This window comes from Electrophorus electricus, chromosome 6 (genome assembly GCF_041902795.1).
Source record: "Electrophorus electricus isolate QZ-2024a chromosome 6, ASM4190279v1, whole genome shotgun sequence".
Lineage (NCBI taxonomy): Eukaryota > Metazoa > Chordata > Actinopteri > Gymnotiformes > Gymnotidae > Electrophorus > Electrophorus electricus.
Window position 1 is genome coordinate 3,838,843 of NC_137502.1, and position 22,224 is coordinate 3,861,066.

The window sequence follows — 22,224 nt, forward strand, 5'->3', positions numbered from 1 at the left end:
GGAAGGTTCCGCCCTCCTGGGAAGTGTGGATGAATGAGCAGGAGGTGATGGCAGATGACACACCTGGCTAATGTCACTGGTCCAGGCTGACTTCTCTTGCCGTGAAGAGGCCACCAGAATGATGGTAAAGGATGGGGTGTCTTTGGGCTCCACCACAATCTTGAAGTCCAGGTGCTCCAGATCTTGGCCGCTCTTGTCTGATTTTGCTGTAATAGCGGCAAATAAAAACAATCATTATCATCAGTCTGTGTCGAATGTTTTTACTGCAGGAATACAGTGGTTGGAGTTGTAGTTGGTCCACTTTACAGTGTCCCACTGGAATTTGCCTACACACTGGTGACCGTTGTTTATTAGGAAGTCAAGGAATCTTCGTAAATTATTACATTGACCAAACTGAAATGGTACTCAGTCACTAACTATATCATTAGGAACGATATAACAGTAACATCATTTCCGGCATCCATTTATGCCAGCATATTAATAGCGACCCAGTCTATTATGAGCTAATCATGCATTGGTATTTCACAGCAGTAGATGTCCCATTGCCTGCAGAGATGGAAGTCAAAACACTCTGAAACTTACACTCATCGTCTGTGTTCTCTGGGTCCTCAATCAGTGTGCAGTCAATAAGTGATACCACTCCGTTCTGCCAGCCAAAGACACAGCACTGTAAGATACCCCCAATGAACCTGCTGCTATCAAATAATCAATACAGGTTACACTAAAACAGTCCTGGCCAAAAGGATCACAACGGTTGAATTTCCCCCAAGACCAGAGGAGACAATATAGGGTTATTGAATGCTGTAAAATTACAGATGGCTGAAAGGTTATAACTGCATTATTAGAGTACAACAAACAATTTCATTGACTTAACAAGGATTCATAGGTCATCTTCTGATAAATTAAGGCCAGATACAAAGTTTTCTTTATTTCAGCTTGGCAAAACCAGCTTTATGATTTGTTTCAGCTTACAGTTAATTTTTATTCTTTGGTTTTTAAGATGTTTGCATGATTAAAGTCCCAAAATTGGATTAAATTCAGTGGTGGAAATAGCATACTAAAATGGAATGGAAAAAATTATTAGGCTGCATATAACCATTTTATGATAATTATTCTGTCTATAAATATTTCCTCTTTATTTTTTATTAGTTCTGGTTTGGCCATTTGTCAACTATTGACTTGCTATCAGATAAAGATAAAGATAAAGATAAAGGTAGCCTGCCAGTGCATACTACATTGTTGGTGAATGGAATTAATTTGGCTTTTACTCTTCAGTCAAAAGTTCTCGATGGCAAGTTGCACCTCAGAGACTACAATCACATATTCCCCGCTCTGCATCCAGCAAACTGATAATGTAAAAGGCAAAATGCTGTCCCTGGGTCAGCACTTGCACTCCAGAGAGTCTTGCTCTATACAAGCCTAGAGTTCAACCTTGGTGAGGTGCAGCTTCCCTCCGGAGCCCCGTGTGCAGATAATCAGGTGCTTGGAGAAGAGGAAACATTGTCTCTCGCCCTCCTTCTTCAGAGACAGGGAGCCCAGACGACCGCGGGTGATCTTCCCTTTCTCGCTCATGGGTACCTGGATGAGGGATCCTGGGAAAAGAAGAGCGGAGGCTGGAGAGTTGAAACTCAAGAACGAAAGAGGGAAGACTTATAGTTGTAGGAAAATAGACAGCAGACTCTTCCTTGCACTGTTTTCAAACCCAGGACCCAATCATTTAATTATCAGACACTCTTGCAACTCTCGCATTTCCCAGGGAGGATCTGACTCATTGCCAGATTGACTTGTAAGAGTGTGATTAGATTTGGAAATGAAAGAGCTGCCCTGTGCCTCGAGCATATACTGTTCTTGGGAGACTGGCGGGATTAGAACAACCAATCCTTCAGGTTTACTCTATCCTTTGTAGAATCAGAAAGAGAGGGAGAGCCCAGAGAGAAAAGGGAGGGGTCTGTGACAATGTGGGGTGACAACAACGACAGTCTGCAGAATAGAGCAGAGGAATGGAGAATCCAGCTCTGCTCTTATCTGGAATCTGCGGCACCTTTGTGGAGCTGTAAGCTGTTACCGTGTGTGTAAATGTGTGTGTGTGTGTGTGTGTGTATGTGTGTGTGTGTGTGTGAGATTTTACAGAGGATTTACCTTGTCTGACAAAAGTCTGACTGGTGTCCAGGAGAATCTCACAGCCTTCCACAATCATGCGTTCAATGGCCAGGTTCTTCCTGATATTCTCAGTCTCACTCACCTCGTCATGCATGATTCTTGAAGTGAGTAATTAAACAGTATAGCATTTACCATACTGACATCAATATACTTAAATTATTATATTATATTATATTATTATATCTAACAGTAAACCCAACATCCCTGTAAATGAGATAATTTTTCAATGCACCATGCTACAAGAATTATTAAGAGCTGATAGGAGCTGCATAGAATGCATGAGCACTGATGGTCAGCACTATTCAACACAATTGTCTTCCTTTGCTCTTTAAATAGGTTTGTTAGTTTGGTTATTCAGTTGTCTCATGTGCGACAACTACAATGGACATCCATTTGAAATGTGGATGAATTTGTGGTTTTTAAACTGGATATTTAGTTTTTGGCTTTGGTATTCTGATTAGTTCAATTGTGCTCCAGGCCAGACTCACAGCAGTGTGTGAATGCTTTATGTGGCTGCCTGTGAGTGGTGTTGGGATATAGTGAGGCTTTTGGTTTCAGCGATGGCTGGCATAATTGCAGTGAGGAGGTGCAGGTGTGAGGTACCTGGAGAGCTCTTCCAGCTTGGACTTGGCATAATCCAGACTGTTCCTCTCTACATGCTCATGGGGCGTGTGTGCCAACAGCTCATGGAGAGTCAGAATGTAACGTGGAATCTGCCAGAAAAGGAGTGCCATAAAGCAGGATGGAGACTCGTTTGTGTGTGTGCGTGTGTATGTGTGTGTGTGTGTGTGTGTGTGTGTGTGTGTGTGTTTTTGGGAAGGCAGAGGGACATAATTATGGTTCTACAAAATCCACACACACCGCACACATTCCAAGTAAGAAATCCAAGCAAAATCCCCTCCCACAACCATGTACTTTATGCTGAATTTTCACCAAGGGGAATCAGAAGGGAACAGTAGACTCAGGCGCACTCTTCAGCACAAATGTATTACCTCAAAGCAGACCCTGATGGAGCAGCTGGACAAAAACTGCACACCTTACCAGAAAAGAAAGCCATTACTGAACGGTGGCCCAAAAGCAGCCATTTCTGAACGTAGGGCTGACTGCTTGAAGGTGGTTGTAAAAAAAAAAACCCACAACAAGCAATGCCTCAACACCTGCAAAGCTAACAGCCACCCCACTGGGTCTGATCACAGCAAAGCAGAGAGAATACACAAAGAGGATAGATATGTACTAAAAATAGCTCACTGGTATGTGTGTGTGTGTGTGTGTGTGTGTGTGTGTGTGTGTGTGTGTGCATGACTATTCAAGATTTTGAATATTCAGGATTTTACTTTGTATATTGCAACACCTGATCTATCTATCTATCTATCTATCTATCTATCTATCTATCTATCTATCTATCTATCTATCTATCTATCTATCTATCTATCTATCTATCTATCTATCTAGCTAGCTAGCTAGCTAGCTAGCTAGCCATTAAGAAAATCTACAGACGAAGATGATGGCCACCTGGAACATGGGATAGGTGAGGAAGGTTTCCAGGGTGCGCTCCTCACAGTCAGGCTTGGCCTCGTACTGTTTGAGCAGCTTGTCGAAGTCACGGTTCTGCTTGCAGTGTGCCAGGATCTGCAGGCTGTACTGGTGATTGCGTACAAACTCCTGGTAGATGTTTAGCATGGGTAGCAGAATGTCAAAGAGGTCAGCTGGTGGCAGGAGATGGAAAGGAACAGTTAGTCTTGATGCAAATGACACCAGGAAAGATAGATTATGTGTTACATCTGTGACTTTCTACTCAACTCCAACATGCTGGCAGGTCCTCAGTAAAAACACTCACCCAAGACTAATGTTGGCCAGCTTGCTATCCGTGCTTTCAGGCCTTGGTAGAATATCTGGTGTAAAAACATGATGGTTTCACTGGAAAAAAAGATTAAAACATGAATCCTTTCAGTTAAGCACATTTCCTGTTTAAAGTTGATTTTTAAAATGACAACAACCAAGGCAAATAGTGATGACACACAAGGTGAAGAGCATGTCAAAGAAAGTATTTTTGACCCCCTAAAATTGCTTAAAGAAATATACCACTGTCATAAAAAATGCTGAAATGTCAAACCATGTCACTAACTCACACAAGCTAATAAAAATAAATGGAGAATTATGACACTTATTGAATATTCATTTAGTTACATCTCTCTGGTAGGCCATTAGCACCCAAAGACAGAAAGCTTATGTTGTCCAATATCTGTGTAATCAACATAATGAATCATGATGTCTTTTATTCTCTTTCATGCTTGTCTTGAAGCATGCGCGTAGCCTTTAAATCCTATTCTGGATGCTGACTTAAACCAAAACCTTGCAATACTGTAAAATGTGCTCTTCAAGCGATTTGTCATTTGTATCATGATATTTACTCTGGATGTGGCCTTCACTCTGCACGTGATCTTCCATTTCTGTCCAAAGCACACCCACCTGTTGAGGAAGATGCTGCTGACATCGTCGTGGGTAATAGGCGGCTTCTTGGAGCTGGCGGCCATGCGAAGTGGCCGCAGGAAATTGTTGACAAGGATGTGCAGCTGCTGGACATACTCAGCCTCAGCCTCCAGCATGCTGAAGACCACCTGGTTCCTCTTCCTCATGCTCTCGGCATGCGGAGAGCGGATGTAGTCCTGGATGATGGTCTTCCACTTCCGCCGGCACATCCAACCCCGCAAGAAGCTCTGCACCTGTAGACGGAGCGGTTTCATTTGGGAGAGGTCAGCAATGATGGCATGCAATTGCACCACTGCAGTTGCACAAGTGTGTAATGCATTTGAAGCATGGCGAGAACTTAAGGTCTTTGTACTTCCAAACTCACCTATGATTTTACATTCAGTGATGATTTTGTATTGCCACCCTTGGGTAAGTCATGCTGGCATAAATCTAACCAAGCTTTGCCTATGGCTGTCATTGTGGGTGCTTTGAGCAATGCTGGATTTTACTGCTCGCTTCTTAGAAACACATTTGTAATGCCATAAATATCCAAGCACAAGTATTTATTAACAGCCAGCACGTAAAAAATACCAGTTACCAGTTTCCAGTTACCAGTTTCATTGTTTAGAGAAACATAGTCATTTAAGTCCTTGGGCTTGTAAAGTTCTCTTGAGCTCCAATATGTCTAAATAGTCTTCAAAATAGTTTATATCAACATGCTTATGTGATTGTCTTTCATTCTGATAATGTGTTAATAATGGATGGGGCCATGATTCTGGTGTTCTGGTGACAGATTGTCACGGTACGGCCCCTCTCCAAACATCTCTCTGTGTGTGCGTGTGTGCGCGTGCGTGCGTGTGTGTGTTCGTCTGTATGACCACGCCCTCCCTGTGTTTCATACCTGCTCCTTATTGTGTGTTGTTAGTGTGTGTATGTATATAAGTCCTGTGTCTACGTATAGGTGTGTCGATGTTTGAACCAGAGTAGCTCGCTAACCACGTTGTCTTTTTTGTGTCGAATAAAAACGTTTGTTGTGTTAGACACGGCTCATCCCCGCATCCTGCTTTTGCTCCACACGTCACAGAAACATCGACCGCCGAAGGATGCTGGGAAAAATGAAAAAGAAGAAGGGGAGGAAGGGGCGCAACCATTGCTCCCCAGCCCTTAAGGGGAATCCCTCCATATTCCTGGGCACTCTCAGTACCGCGGCGACAGGGGAGAGTGCTCCTGAAGAATTTGGGGGGGACCCTGGGTGTGGTTCAGGGCAGGACTCCACGGAGTCCTACAGGCCCCTGACGAACCATGAGAGCTGGTACCAGGGAGACCAGATCGCAGCCCCAGAGCTCAAGCGCCTAAGCCGAAGCCACGCAAAGGCAAGAAGGTGGCGTCACCAGTGCCCGCTCCCGAGACGGGCCAATCGGCTAAGGCGTCTCCGGAGGCACGTGCGCCGAAGCCAGAGCAGCCTCCCCCACACACGTCGGCGAGAGAGGATCCCGTCCAGCCGGGGCGGACTCTGACCCAGCCAACAACTGGGGGAGTGGCTGGGGCTCTTGCTACCTTCCCTGGAGTGTTTAGCAGCCATTTATGTAATCCTGTTTTTGTACCAGTCCCGATCACTGTGTCTATCCCTGTCTTGATCACCGTACCTGTTGCCTCGTCTCCCTTTATGCCAGTGCCTGTTCCGGTCAGTGTGTCTGTCCCTGTGTCTGTTGTTGTCCTAGTCCCGGTGTTTCCCCCCGCGCTCCTGCTCGCGCTGGCCCGTGGCGGACTGCCCTGTCTTCTGGCCTCACCGTTTGGAGTTGGTCTCGGGTCCGCAGTCCGTTAGACTGGTGCGCCGGGAGTCGCGCCCTTGGGGGGGGGGGGTGGGCTCTGTCATAGTAAGGCCCCTCTCCCCAAACGTCTCCCTGCGTGTGCACATGTGCGTGTGTGTGTGTTCATCTGCACGTCCACGCACCCCCTGTGTTTCACACCTGCTCATTATTGTGTGTTGTTAGTGTGTGTATGTATATATATAAGTTCTGTGTCTACGTATAGCTGTGTCGATGTTTGAACCAGGTCAGTTCGCCAACCACGTTGTCGTCTTTGTGTCGAATAAAAACGTTTGTTGTGTTAGACACGGCTCGTCCCTGCATCCTGCTTTGCCTCCGCACGTCACACAGATGTGAATGAGGATGCAGGATTTCCACCAGTACATACCACCACATCACTAATGTGGCTTCTGAGAGAGCATGGACATGTGAGGTGCAGCGCGATGACTCTTACTTTCTTGATTTTCTTGATTTCAGAGTCATCCTCACTGGGTGCTGTGGTGGGGTTGGTCTGGATCTTCTCATTGTCTTTGAGCAGTCCAGCAATCTGATGACGAAAATGCCTGTTAAAAGTGAGTGGCCACTCTCTACACCTTGGCTCCACCCCACCAATCCTTGCCACCAAGCTGAAAAAAAGTGGTTGAACAATGCAGACGTGTGGTGCCAAAAGCTTGCTTGTCGTGCTCCATTGCCCAGCTGGGTGGTGGGCTGGGCTGGGGTGGGGGTGGTTCCTGATGAGTAGGGCACGTGGGAAGGTGGTGCAAGGTAATAATGTGTTATGAGAGCTTGTGCATTCAGAGATGACCATTGGTGACACAATGAAGGTGGGGGCTGCCCAATGCAGTCTGCGGCTGAGAACTCCAATTTACCAGCGTACCAACTGAAAGAGTTTATTATCATGTTACAGAGTAGGGATGCAGCATGCACAATAGAACTGGATTCATGCATATTCAGACAGCCATTTCACTCTGAGCACTACATTTGCACTTTAAAGTAAACTGACTATTTGATCTGGAGATCATAGATCTATTGGAGGGCTATTTTTATGAGAAGTGCAAAGAGGAGTGTAAAGTAGTGGGGGGACAGCTCTATGTGACAAATGCTTCTCTAACCACTCTTTTACTCTCCTTTGTTCCAGAAAGAACCAAACAATCACACACTTACCAAGAGGAATATCAAGGAAATATATTACTTTTAAGAAGTACTAAAACGCTGTTGTGTCATGTCAGGTAAATGTGCTAACACAGGCAGGATTCTGCTCTGATTAACATGAAAAAACTCTACTGTGGTAACTCGAATGACAACCCAAGGTTACCTCAGATTTTAAGCGTTCAATCTCGATCTCCCCATCCTCTATCTGTTGTCGAAGTTGCTTAGCAACCGTTTTCTCGGTCTCCACGATTTGGAGTAGATGTAGATACTTCTGCATAAGAGCCTCATGCTCCGTGGCCAGGTTCCTGTAGCTGCGCGCACACACACACACACACACACACACACACACACACACACACACACACACACACACACAGATTGAGTTAAAGAATAGCACATTATAGGAAAGCTCATGTTTTTACACACACAATGGATAACCATGTCACTCACCACCCAAACACATGGCCCTCAGAGAACTACACATTTCCACAGTTTAAGATACACTTATGTATCCTTTAGAATCCTGATGTTAATACGAAAGCAAAAACCAAGACAAATGAACAAGAAAAGAGTGAATATATTTATTCACTACAGAGTGAATTAAAAAAAAAGTTTTTAAAAAGGTTTTTGCCCAGCTAAAATATTAAAACAGTACACTGAAAATATTTTAGTCAATCTTTAAACAAATTAAACAATTTGCAACAAAATAAAAATGTCTACATAAATATTGCTAAAGCATTATAATGTATTCATTGTATAGGTACATTCAATGTATATGTATTCATGCATATGCATATCAATTAATAAATAGGAGGCAATGCTACACAATGGTAAATATAGAACCTAAACACACAGCATAAACACAATAAGCTCTTATTTGAACAAAAACAGTTCATTCTGCTCTGAAAATCAGTACACAAGCAGTGCACACACACAGCAATGACTCTGTAACTCATGAGCATCTGCGAGATCTATGATGAAGATAAAGATAAATGCAAGGTTATCAGCCAGTAAAGTACTGCAGACCAAATTACCAGTTATATTAGCAGTCTGCAAAATCCATGTCTCATGTATATGTATTTATAATAAAAACAGTACAATATACTCGATGTTGTTCCAGTTAGTACAACTGGAAATAAACTGAATTTTGTCTGGTATACAAATATGTCAGAGCAATATTAAATATCATTCTACAAATATTTGTATACATTTTGTATTTCTAAGTTTTGTGAGTTTTTTTCAACACATTTTTTTAACCAATTAAATTTTAAACTGAACTGTCATTGATGTAATGTTGTTCGTTCGTAAATTAAAGTGCTGAATATTCGTTGCTGCATTTGGGCTGCAAAGCAAAATGCAAACAGCATTTCCGGCTGATTTGCTTCAGCTTTCTTTGCTGTGTGTGATCCTGAAGTTGCTCCCAATGGAGTACTCAAACTGAGTGCAAGTCTAAAAATAAGCAACATTCTCAATAGAACCTGGAAGCTAATTATAGATAATGAGATATGGAATCTGTCCACTAATCAAAAAAAAAGTCCTCAGCAAAATGCAGTACTTTGATCTGTGTGTGCATGAGTTGACTTAAGCCACATGCAGGACTTTTGATGGATTCACTAACTCAGAATATTCTTTCATAACCCCCCCCCCCCCCCCCCCCCACACACACACAAAAAACCCCCACCAAACTAGCAAAAACTGATAATAATTGCACAAATAAATAAATGAAAATGCAGATCAAACTCATCAAATGAGTAAACAATGGCTATGGATAGTAGTCTGGTAAGAGTCTTACCCTTGAAGAGCTTTTTTTTTAAAACTGGAGAGCACAACCTAAAACCTCTAACATGGCAATAAATAACAATAAATACAAATGAAAAACAATGTTAGTAGGGCCTGCAGCTGAATATGATAACTGACATGTTAGGACATGTTAGGCTATCCCAAACCTGTTGGCACAATATGCAACGTTAACCTAAATTCATCATCGAGGGCCTGAGGACAATTCAAATATTAGAGGTAGCTTCTGATCAGACTCAGAACTAAGCTCCAGTGCAGTGCAGAGTCCCTAGGAGAGGACAGGGCCACCTCAGCTTTAAAGAAGTGATGCGGGTTCGACTTACCTGGCGTGGGTTATTGCTGCCACCCATTCGTCACAGTCTTTCACATCTTCAGTGCGAAGTTCCAGGGCTTTCTGATTCTCATGGTTGAAACTGATTGTGAAATAGTACTGAAACACACATAGACAAGGGATTTTGTACTGAAGGCCATATAACTCTTTTTGAAAGGTTTCTGCATATTTTCAAAGTCTTCTGGTATTTATATCAGTTTATATTATTATATTACTGGAGGCATTAGCAGGCATAAGTGCATGTTTTTACTGCTTATATAGGAGGTTGCTGTTGAAAACCTAAAATTTATTTTATGCACATGACTAATATTCAGTATGTTCACTGATATGTGACATAGCAAGTACCACTTTGAATTCCCTCTTTATCATACAACCATGATCACTGGACTGAAATCTTTTAGAAAACCGTGCACAGACTAGACACAATGTTGACTGAAAAAACACTGGTCTATCAATAACTGCAATAAGTCCTCCTGAAGGAAAGACAGAAGACGAATCAAATACCTATATTGGTAGCTGCTGCATTTGAATTCCAGGAGTATTATAATCAGAAGGACGGTGAGATAGATATAGGAGGATGGAGGGATGAAAGAAAGGATAGAATGGTCAAACTGACAGTGTCACCAGTATGAAATGCAGTTTTATGCTTGCAGTTTTTTGTTAAAGCTAGACCTGTGCCCAGATAGACCTGTGCTCAGATAGACCTGTGCTCAGACAGACCTGTGCCCAGATAGACCTGTGCTCAGATAGACCTGTGCTATATGGTATGAAATGCAGTTTGGTACTTGGTGTCTGCTGCTGAGTCAATATACAAACTTTTATAACTGTAGATTGTAAAGTGAATTTGAATGAGAGGATGGAAGGATGAAAGATTGGATAAAGAAGAAAAATAGTAATTTGAGGGAACTCTCTTTCTAAAAAGCACAAGCAACTTGACTGGGCATAGGATAAGGGTTCTGGAAAGTTTGGTTGTTCTAGCAGAAATGATGTGTGAGAAATATGTATAATTTGTAAGGAAAGAAGAAGAAGAAGAAGAAGAAGAAGAAGAAGAAGAAGAAGAAGAAGAAGAAGAAGAAAAGTAAACTTTGGTAATCTAAATTAGTTATGACTAATCTTTTGACATCCAGTTCTAGTACAGCAGCTCATTCTGCATTGGAGGTGGTTTTACAATCTGTTAAAGGCTGCTCATAATCTGTTAAGATTGTGAATATGTTGAGAAACTGCCAAAAGAAAATCTGTTAAGAGGTGTTTAAGAGGATAGCTAGGCACAGCTAGATAAGTGTGATGCTTTGCATGCCCAGTTATCTTCCTGAATTATACAGTTATGCAGTTTTATAATCCTCATTGCCAATGAGCCTATTCATCATGTAGTTATTAAGTTTAGCTCTACAGCAAAAGAATAGCAATGCAGTAGCAGCATATAGGATCAGAAAGATCATTCTCTTCCAACTTCTCCACAACATTTGTTTTGTCTTTAAGGAAATACAATGGGTGTCACATAAATTGTATTCTTTTTGCTCAGATGGTCTACTTGTACTCTGAAATGACACATATCTTTCATCTATTATCACAAGGCCACAAATTCATGTTTTCATTAACTAGAGTCATCATTAGTTAGGGTGTGGCCTAAATATAACCAGGACTATACTATACCTATATCATGCACTTCCTTGCTGAGGTTGTTACTAGGCTGGAAAACATTGACATATCAGCCAACAACTTGTGTCAGAAAACTTGCACAATCTCTACAGAGCTCTATAGTTCAGGTTTTTCAGCCTAGTGTTTAGGTGGGTGGTCACAGCATGTTGCCTGTTGGTTGAGGGGTCCTAAGGCTAGTTAGCACCATTATTATTACATAAACTAGATGTTATTATATTAGACATTCCTAGAGTCTCACATTACAGGCTTAGAGTCATGGTTGTTTTTCCCTGACACATGGCCATGTCATGATAAACTATAATTCAGACCATCATAATGTTTGAGGCTCAGACCAGTTTCGCCCAGTATTATGGAGTATTACACATAGAGGATCAGTGTCAATACTTAGAAAAACAAAACAAGATGACAGAATTTCTTGTAAACATAACTACTTAGTGTTCTTCTGGGTGGCATATTAAATGCCTAAATCACAGATGAACATATTGGTAGCAGAAGAAACAATCTCAGTGGTCACTCCCAATTTCCTTATGTTTCTGAAAATATTTTAGATATTTATCGTCTAAAAGTTCAGTGGTTTCTTTACCTTTGTTTTACATTCAGGTAATTATCCCACATCCACCATGGGTGGGGGACATTGTCATACTGGAAGATACCACTTCTATCAGGAAGACATGATTCTTAAACACAACACACACTGGTAAACAAAGGCTCTGGTCTCTTAGGAACCACAACCTATATTAATGCACTTTGTCAGCAGCTAAATTTAAGATCCCAGCAAAGAAAAAAAAGCCTGATTGACTCCTGTAGGACTAAACAAGCATAGAGAAATGCAAAAGTAAGGTCAAAGGTCACAACATAGTTGAAACTAAATAATGATACTACAAAACTTCCAAATTGTGGAAATTTTTAGAACTGCAAACTAAAAAATACAAACTGTGGAACTGTAAACTAAAACTAAGAATAGACAATGCTGGTCTGAACAGCAATAGCTCTGGTCTATTTAGTATGACAGTAGCATCAAATAATCTCTTTTGCTAATTTGCAAAAGTAAAATTTAATTGAGCATTCAGGAGTACTTGCAAGTTATTATCAACAAGATTAGATGCCAACCTGATACTGGAGGGAATACTGCTGATTCATGGTCTCCTTATGACTACATGATTAAGTAATACTTCTTATGAAACTTGCAATTAGGAGTAAAGTAGCTTTTTAGACACTATGACTAAATATGTTGAGCATTTTAAAATGAGTTGAAGGCAATCTTGTTGCTGTTGAATTCAAGTTCAAACTTTAACAGACTATTATTAGTATCATTTTATTATCAATATCAAATATCAAATTGTTTATAATCCACCTATATGTGAAACCACTCAGGAATTCCAAATTTACTGGGAAAAATTATATTATCAAATCCTGAACGTTAACTACATTCATTATGCTGGTGTAGCCTATCCATTCAAAATGGTCTAGAAAAACCTATATTAGAGGATGTTCAGCGCTATTGTAATTGTTTAATTGATAGTGTAATTGATAGTCTGGTCAATGAACTTTGTGATGTTCATCAAATGAATCAATTAAAAACTTTCAAAGCATTGAAGAGTTTGTCTGCATTGCGCTAAAACACTCAGGGTTAGCTGTTTTGTCAGTGTCAGCTTGATGAAAGGCCAGGAGGCCTCTCTGTGGACAGAGATTTGCCCAACCTTGGCCAGATGTGCTTTTGAATATATTTTTATATGAATAAATCTTGTTCATCATTCCTTCATAACCACAGATGACAGAAGGACTGTTAAATGATTCTTTTTGCTTCTTATTTGTGCAGGCTTAAGGAGTAGTTTAGTAAACCCATTTTACAGAGTTCTTGACACACAAGAGAGAAAGCAGTTACTTTAAAAGTGGTATTATTTTCATATGAGAATAACCCACAACATGACACTCATAGCTTTTAACCAAAGTTCCTTAAATTCAGTGAGAAACTTTTATGTGCAATTTTATGTGTATTAGGTACCTAACACGCATTTCATATCAACAATATGGTCGTATTTGTGCCACTGAACTAGGGTTAAAAACAAACTACTACTTGCACTGCCTTCATTGGTTGCTAAAAGTGCCAATGCTCATTGTGTTTCTGACACACTTTCCTCAGTGTACGGAGGGAAACCTCCCCATGCCTGAGATAGCTCCTACTCCCAAGAGGAGCTCCATAAACCATGTAATCTGCGGGCATGCTGCATTACATAACTGTATGCTACCTGTTACCTAGCAACACCTCTGTGCACTACTGGCTAAGGCACTCATTGTGCTTCCCCTTCCTCTCTCCATTTTAGGAAGACAGAGCAGGCGCTGAAACCCCAACAACCTCCATTTCTGCTAAAGGTCTGCTTGGAAGTGTTTCTGCTGTCAGGAAGGCCTTTAAGGAGCCTTTGTGCTGTCAGAACCACTACATTACAGCTGTGTGGAAACCAGATCTATCTGTAGTAGACAAGGTTCTAAGATACACATAACCTAAGGTGAATGTTTATGTACAATTCAAGATGATTTCCAGAAAATGACATTCAAAGCTTCTGATATGTTGGTCTAAGTGAAATTATAGTTGCCGTTTAAAAAGATAAAAGAGAGAAAAGGAGAATAAAAGTGGTAGAAGAACTAAAAGGCTTTTGGTCTGAAATACAAAAAAAAAAAAAAAATCACCACATAGCCTACATTATAACATTCAAGGGACATTCCTTCCTTTACACACACAGCCATACACACTCATTGGTACTGTTGGAAATGTTACAAAAAAGACAATGATCAGGCTATAGCAAATGGGAAAGGATTTCACCATCACAGAAACTGCACGTTCCATATTAATGTCTCCATGTTTATATTGTCATTCTTGCTATTAGAGGTCAATATGGATTGCAGTTTACTCTAGGGTACAAACAGAGTTATTTATTCTTGAATATATTTTTTGGAAAAGTATAAAACATAGATAAAACCTGACTGAGTTGCAGTAATTGCGTATGGATACTGAAGACAAATGCTGTAAAATATATATATATTTTTTTGCAGAACATCTTCTGGGAGTTGGTTTGGCTCTGTTTTTAGCCAAGACATATATTTCTTTCTAGTGTACTTCTCAAAGACAGTGATGCTTGTACCAGCTTTTAAGGCTCTGCTCTTCTTCTGGGATGAACTGAATCAACAATTACATACTAGACATATGCCCTATCCTGGTTGAACTGTTTCGGTTTACTTCCTCTTCACTCTACTAACTTATGACCTTATTAACCCTGTAAGGAACATCCAGTACTGAGGCTTCCCAGTCTCAGCGATATTACTTTCCACTGTCCAGGTTCAACTACACAGACTGAATAAAGAGCCAGAAACATTTGTACATGTTTGTAAGTGTTGTGCAATGCACACTTTGGGTTAGCCATCCTCCAATTCCTCATCAGTTGTGGTCAATTTCTGCTGTTGGCTGAATGTTTTGGGTGACAGACTACCCTCAACCCAGCGGGGACATTCGTATGTGTAAAAATGCCATCAAGGCTCCTTTGTCTGATAGACTCATAACAGTTGCAACACCAAGTACTATCTCAGCTTCACTGCTGTTTTGTAAATGGTGTGCCACTCCAGTCAGGAATGTGTCTTCTGCCTCGTTCATCACTGATAACCAGTGGTAACAAAGTAGAGGGTTACAAATTGTGCATTCTAATAAGGAATTATTTTGGATCATTGCTTGTGGTTGACTTAAAATATACAGTATGCACAATAGGTAGATCTCATCCTCCTTGTAAAAAGTGAGTGTAAGATAATTGATATAATACAAAAAGTATATTTGCATTGTAAGCTCTTATTTATGAAGATGCAAATGAGTTTTTGAGACAAAATAGCAATTCATACATAGAAGGTCCATAGGAAGAATCTTTAGAAAGAAAGTAAAAATGTAGATTTCTTTTTCCATTTTATCATAGCTTTGGGCAAGGGCAGCCCAAAGGACTTCATCTACATCACACGTGGTATCTTCTCTGGCCAGTAAGGTCATTTCCCAGTATGGGGAATAAGGTGGAATGAACAAATCTGAGAAGAGTGAATTTTCATTAAACTATTCATGGACCTGAACACTGCACTGAAAATTGACATTGTTCTAAATTATAAGACCATTCATAAATGTCATAAAAAAAATTATGTTACATTCTCCATGGTCATTTGATTGCTTAGATGTTGGTTTCTATTTCAACAAAGACATCCTGGAGATCTCCTGAGATATGTGTGACAAAGGAACAAATAACTAGTGCCACTAGAAAGTGTTCATTAGCAAACCTTCTACAAGTCTTGGAAACTCAGGAGGGCTTTTTCCAAAAGATGTTCCCTCAGCTGATGTTCTAATGATGGTAATGGAGAGTGCTGCCTAACATGTTGGTCAAGAATCTTACACAGGTGCTCACCTGGGTTGAGATCTGGTGATTTCGAAAGACATAGCACATGATTTACATAATTTACATGCTCGTCAAATCATCCAGTGAAACTCCTGTGCCAGTAATGAACTGTCTTTCAAAGTCAGATCTTTTCCTCTTGTTTTCTTGATCCAAAATTGAGGACAACTGGGCCTGCTCAGCAATTTTATACATTCCTCTATATTAACTGCATCATATAATACACCTATCTGAAAGCATCTACATATTCTATCCTTCTCCACCCTTTATTAATTTTTTTATTTAATTTGTTGCATTTGCATGGATTCGAACTGCATTACTGATTACTCATTAATGATTTCTCATTGTATTCTCACTGGTTGATTGCACCTTTAAAACTAAGTTTATAAAACGGATACTTCCGGTGTTAAAATCTGATTGGCTGAGCCATGTTGGTAGCCGAAGCAATATACGATGACTGCCTTACACTTACTGGATTCTGTATTAATTCAATTCTAGACTAATCTTTGCCATTGGGTTGCTTAGTAACAAAAGCTTGTTAGCAGAATTTGACTGGCTGAAGAAGTGTTTATTGTGAATATTTTTAATAATAAATGTAATTATTTATTGAGCACTGGTGTATTTTATCATGTTGTCTTTATTGTTTTCTAAAAGCAATAAGCCACTTGATCGGCCTCTTGTGGCTTATTGCTTTAGTTAACAATAAAGTGTGTTTAAACCATGACAGGTGCTTGTTATTTGAGTTACCATGGTGACTGGAGTTTTATGTTTTAAATGGCAGTATCTGAAAACTTAAGGGTAATTGTTTTTTGTGATGAAAGTATATAGCTAGTTATGCAAAAGAAAGTGTGGGAGATTTGCTATTGGTGTGTTTCAGGTGAATATTGTTTTATACATTACCAAAAGTTTTCCTTTTGGTAACTGAAGAATATGTTTGTTGAAGTGTGTTCAAGGTGACATAGGGTGACCTTATTTTGGTTCTATTTATTAGACTTACTTAAAGACTTAACGGGACTAATAACTGTATACACACACACACACACACACACACACACACACACACACACACACACACACACACACAAACACATTTTTCTAGACACTTTTCAGTAGTTCTGACGTACCCAGGTATGCGTTCCTCAAAGACATACATCTGTTTTAAATATGTAAATGAAATTTTAACAAGGCAGATATGCAATCCACAACTGGGAATCTAGTCTACTACAGACTACCATACAAACTCTATATTTCTGTCAAATTTGTTTTTATTTGTTTTTGACTGTAATTTAATCTGACTTTAAGTTGTGGCGTGTGCGTGTAAGAGACTGTTTATGTCAAATTCTTATTAGATAATATAGAAGGTAAAATTCATGTATTCTCTCTGCTGATATCCTTCTAAGAAACAGCTACACACACGCACACTGAGAAGCAGTCTGACCAATTGTTCCTTGTTGGGTGTATACATGATCGACAAATTGTGGTTTGCAAGAAGGTGGGACCTATAAAGAATGGTAAACGCAATGCAAAAACAGAGACCGAAAAAATCCCCTAAAATTCATGTTTTAATTTCTTTCATTATATAATAACTGTGTGAATGTGTTTATCAGGTAGCCCCCAGTTAAGAGTAATTAGCTTTGAGGGTTTTATAAGGCAGAAGTTACAGTATATTACACTTAAGGGTGTGTTCATACTTGTACTTCGGTTCCATTGGTCCGGACCAAACAAGAACATTTTTCATTGTTAAATTTTAGTCCTGGTTTGCTTAGCGTTTACACTCATAAATTTGCAATATTTGAACCAAAATAGGTTTTAAAAAGTGACGTGTGATCCACATATGATACTTGTATGTCTAATGGCTTAACGCACTTATTGTGCTTGTATATAGCTGGTGGTATTTTTATATCATCTCTAAACACAGTAAGATGTGGTAAAATGGATAAAGGAGTCAAAACAGCGACAGAAATTCCTATGCTGCACATGCCAAAGAAGGTAGCAAGCGAAGCCGATCTACGCTTCCGATGCTGGTACCGAACTGTAAACTTAAAACTTTTTTCAGTGCACTCTGTTCTGCGTTTAGTGTAGCATCCTGTGTCTAGTTCATAGATTCGCTAGATTTGATTGCTCTGTTAGTGCGGTGAGGCTCGTTAGAGTAAGTATGAACGCTTCCTTCCGAACTCTGGTGCGTACCAAATAAGCGTTTCTAAACAAATTCTGTTGCGGTTCTTATGAACACAGTACGAACCAAAGGCATCTAAAAGAACCACCCTAAAACGCAAGTGACCGATCCATCTTTGTACTGTCTAATGCAAAATTCTTTTTTTAATCTCTTTCATCTTAAGAAACCACAAGTGATTAATGCTGCATTTTCTAATTGGCTCTACTAACGTCATGCTGAACACGAATAAATGCATATAATGAATAGAATCCAGAAGCATAACGAAATGCTTATTAATATTCGAACAATACGTCTATTTAAATGAATCCTAATTTGTTACTACATATTTTGTGTTTTACTACCACAATTTTAGTGTTCATAAAACATATTCCAATCCATAAAACCTGCCGCCAAAAAACAGCACTGCGGTAACATGTTAAATGTGGAATAGTGGCATAAGTGGTGTTAGCACATTTAACGAGTCATAGCTGATCACTGCTCCGCAAACAATACCACCTAGACCTGTCCAACGGTACATTTATCATCTCTAACAGTGTTTGGTCAAGAAACTTGAGCAGAATCTCTGAATGCCACAAATGTGTTCCAGAAGAATTCCAAATGTATGTATTAGAGGAAGAAAGTATAAATAAATATAGAGATACAGTCCATTTAGAAGACTTAGAAAAAGTACTGAGGTGTTGATGTCATGAACTGCAGTTCATGACTTCAGTCATTTTCAATGGAAAACAGAGTCCTTCTGCTTCATTACTATTACTAAGGCTAAACAATTTTACTCTCAAATGTCATTTTTCCTCTCAAATACCATTTACAGGATAAGAAATACTTAGAAATACCTAATATTGCCTATTGCCTAGTGTTTTATAACAAAAGAAAATAAATCTTGTTAGGCTCAAGAAACAATTGTATTGTTAGAATCAAGCTAAAATTTCCATTACTGTCAAATTTCAAGTTTTATATTAACCTTACACTGGAAAACTTTGAAAAGACTCCAGGAAAAATTTTAAAAGACTAAAGTCGACAACCTCTCACATCTAAAGACAATGTGTCATTAGTCACAGAGTTCTCAGTCACGTGATTTTCCACAGACTGAGGCTCTTGCAGGGTCACTCTTTGCTTGACTACAACTAGATTCCTTGTGAGATTATTTCCCATCCTACTCCTGTTGGACATTTGCAAGAAGAAAACTGTTGAACAATGGAGCAGAAACAGAAGCAGCTTTTGGCCACAGATGCTCTTACGTGGGCAGTGGTTTGTTCTGAAAAAAAAAAAAAAAAAAAAAAAAAAAACCAGCCAAAAAAAGAAAAGAAAAGACAAGACTACTTGTGTCACGGGAGGCCCCCCCCCCCCCGCCCAGTCACGTGGTATGGCTTGCCGCGTGCAAGGCGGTTCACATGTGTATGTATGTATTAGAGGAAGAAAGATGGCACACACCTGTATGGGGTTCTTTGTTTTGTCTATTTAAACCCCCGTCTGTGTGTGTCTCGTCATTGGTCATTGTTGATTGTTTATGTTAATGCTGCCTATGTTGTTGTCACGGTTAGTGTTTAAACTGTTTGTGTGTTCATGTTTATCGTTGTTACCATGTATGAGTTCCGCCGTTGTTGTTTGTTTGTTTTGTTATTAAATGTCTCATTACGTCAAGGCAGTCTGTGCGTCCTGTTCCGCGCCCTGCGGCACTCGGGCCAATGTTACAGCTTGGCGTCTGCTCCATGTCTCATGTCTTCTCTACATGTCCGAGCTGTTCCTGTACCTGTGTTTCCGTTTCCTGTTTGATGCTGGAGAGAGCTCACCTATTGGTTGATGACAGAAGCATGTCACTATTTGCATGAGCCAAGACAAAAGCTCATAATAATATCAACTGTGTTTAAGATTATCATATCATGATTTTATCATTTATCATTAAAACAAGAAAAAGACTTAAAAAAGCTATCCCAATAATCACCATGATGACAATCATGATGACAGTGACATACAGCAACTCGTTTTTATTCCAACATTGGAATTTTATAGTGAAATCCTTTGAAAAGTAATTTGGTGTAAGGCCAACATTTGACAGATTTACAACTCAGAATCTGACTTGGACTAAAGAAACACACACAATCAAAGGACTGGCTAACATTTCTGTGATGTCACAATCCAACCAACCAATTACAGCTTTTCAACTGTGCAACATCAAGCCTTGTGCACTTTTTTTCATTGCTGTAAGCAAAGTTAAATTTTCAACAGTGAAATGTGGCCACAGACATCAACTAAATATTTTGGAGCAGGTAAATTAATGAAAATAGATTTCAAGACACATTTGAAGTCTATATTCAATACTTATGTAGTAATTGAGTTTTGCATTTGACTCTTTTAAAGTGCAGTATACATTTTATACTATGTTGTGTTGATAACTGTCCTCACATCCATTAGGCATTCATTCCACTCTATTTCTGTGAGGCCTGCCAGCTAGATTAGTCCTGTTTGAAAATTACATTAACACTATGTATGTATATGTTACACTTGTATAACACAATTATAGATGTTCACAGCAAGTGTACATAAAGTGCAAGTCCAAAGTATAAAATTAAATGGTAGGCAGGCTGGATAATCAAACCCAGATCCAGAGTGTTTAATGTGTTCATGCTATTAGGAGGTAATGCTCTTGGTGTTTCAATGACTGGACCAGGCTCACTATCACTTTTAAATTCATTTTAAGATTCCTGTCATACCCTGAGTCCCAGGAAGAACTCACTCTCTCGATGTAATTTCCTGATTGATGTCTTATAGTACAACTGTATGCTCACTCCTGACAAGAGGAGGTTTGTAACTGTTTACCACTGAAGAGAGCAATGTGGTCTCTTGGTATTATTTCTACATGCCAAGGAAAGCTGAACTGCAAAATATGTCCTGACCCACACAGCAAAAGGCCCCAGTATTTAACTGGCACTTATAAAAGTCCAAATGGGCCAAAACAGATACTAAGAGCCAACATTGGGCTTTTTGCTGTGTTTAGTCAGATGGTGCTCACCAAGAGACAGACAAAGGAAAAACAGTTGCCGAGAACACGTGATGGAGAGAACTAGATTCCCCCTGGATTAGTCTGGGGCGTTCCCTGGGTCTCACCTCAGCTCATTATCCTGTTGTGTTCATGCGTACGGTACTCCTCACAGCATTAGGGAAATAGTGCCAGCAGTTACACAGTTACCTGAATATGTACCATGGTTATAAAAAGTTTGATTTTTGGATTTACAACATGTTATTTACAAAATGATACTGAATACTTTTTTATGATTGGGCTAAACTAGGCAAAGACAAACTCTTTTACATAGCACAGAATCTGGGTAAAAAAACCCCATATCAGTCTATTTTCAGAAGATAATGATGCAACATCAGGCTTTTAATATACATATTCATGGCGAGTCACAATGAAGTTACATCATATGTTCCTACACTTACGGTACCACCCTGTTACAGTTTCCAGCATTTTTTTTCTATTTACCTCTGTTCAAGGTGAATGGTGCTGACAAAAAATCTACTCAACAGAGCTCTGGTCTCATACATTAAGCTTACTGCTGAGTCATATACATTCACACATTTCTCCATTCATTTATGGCTTCACACATGTTAATTGCAGCAGTTTTGTATGTGTTAAGCATGTGTTTCAGAAGCACACCACTGAGTCACATGAGGAACAAATAACGCTGAATTATTTCCCTGAATCACTGGTTGAAGAAAATAACATATATGCCTAACAGAATCTTTGGTGTATCATGACACTGATCAATCAAGAGGGCTTATTACCAGTCCATCTAGTCAAATCAGCGATCTATGGAAGATCATAGCTGATAACATAGACAGCATTTAGCTCCAATTTACTGAAATAATAATAATCAGCGAGTGAAAAGATCAGTCACTGGAACTTCATGAACAATGTGCATAAGTGGTTTTCCACAACCTGAACAACACGGGCAAGTCCTACATAAACCAAACCACAAATGAGCAAAATAATGCAAGCAATTTGTCAGGAATGGGGTGCCTTCTTGTTTGCTGCGAATCAAATTCATGGTATGTTAAATACAGTTGACACCTAAAGCAGTCTGATCTTTAAAGCCGGTTCTTTATACGTGTTTCTATCCATCTGCTGCACTTTCCTTGGTGACCAGAGTCATGTTCTTGGAAAAGAAGCTAGCTTTAAAATTCCCAGGTGCATGGTCCATGTGCCATCGCGAATGTGTCTCATCTGTGCTTCCTGAAAATTAGCATGCATTTTTT

At 39.7% G+C, this 22,224-nt stretch overlaps 1 protein-coding gene across 4 annotated transcripts in view; it reads right to left on the reverse strand.

Annotated features, from left to right (window-relative positions):
* rasgrf1 (Ras protein specific guanine nucleotide releasing factor 1) overlaps positions 1–22,224 on the reverse strand; it is a 39,489-nt gene that overhangs the window by 13,263 nt on the left and 4,002 nt on the right. For 3 of the 4 annotated variants that reach the window (XM_035525324.2, XM_081715579.1, XM_027004596.3), the window contains exons 2-12: positions 9,710–9,816; positions 7,753–7,900; positions 6,892–6,984; positions 4,630–4,883; positions 3,998–4,077; positions 3,673–3,866; positions 2,764–2,873; positions 2,140–2,258; positions 1,432–1,592; positions 583–646; positions 64–206 (exon numbers count right to left, since the gene is read on the reverse strand). In XM_035525324.2, the coding sequence (XP_035381217.1) occupies positions 64–206; positions 583–646; positions 1,432–1,592; positions 2,140–2,258; positions 2,764–2,873; positions 3,673–3,866; positions 3,998–4,077; positions 4,630–4,883; positions 6,892–6,984; positions 7,753–7,900; positions 9,710–9,816 (1,473 nt within the window). The remainder of the gene's footprint in view (positions 1–63; positions 207–582; positions 647–1,431; positions 1,593–2,139; positions 2,259–2,763; positions 2,874–3,672; positions 3,867–3,997; positions 4,078–4,629; positions 4,884–6,891; positions 6,985–7,752; positions 7,901–9,709; positions 9,817–22,224) is intronic. The other variant, XM_081715578.1, reaches the window with a different exon arrangement.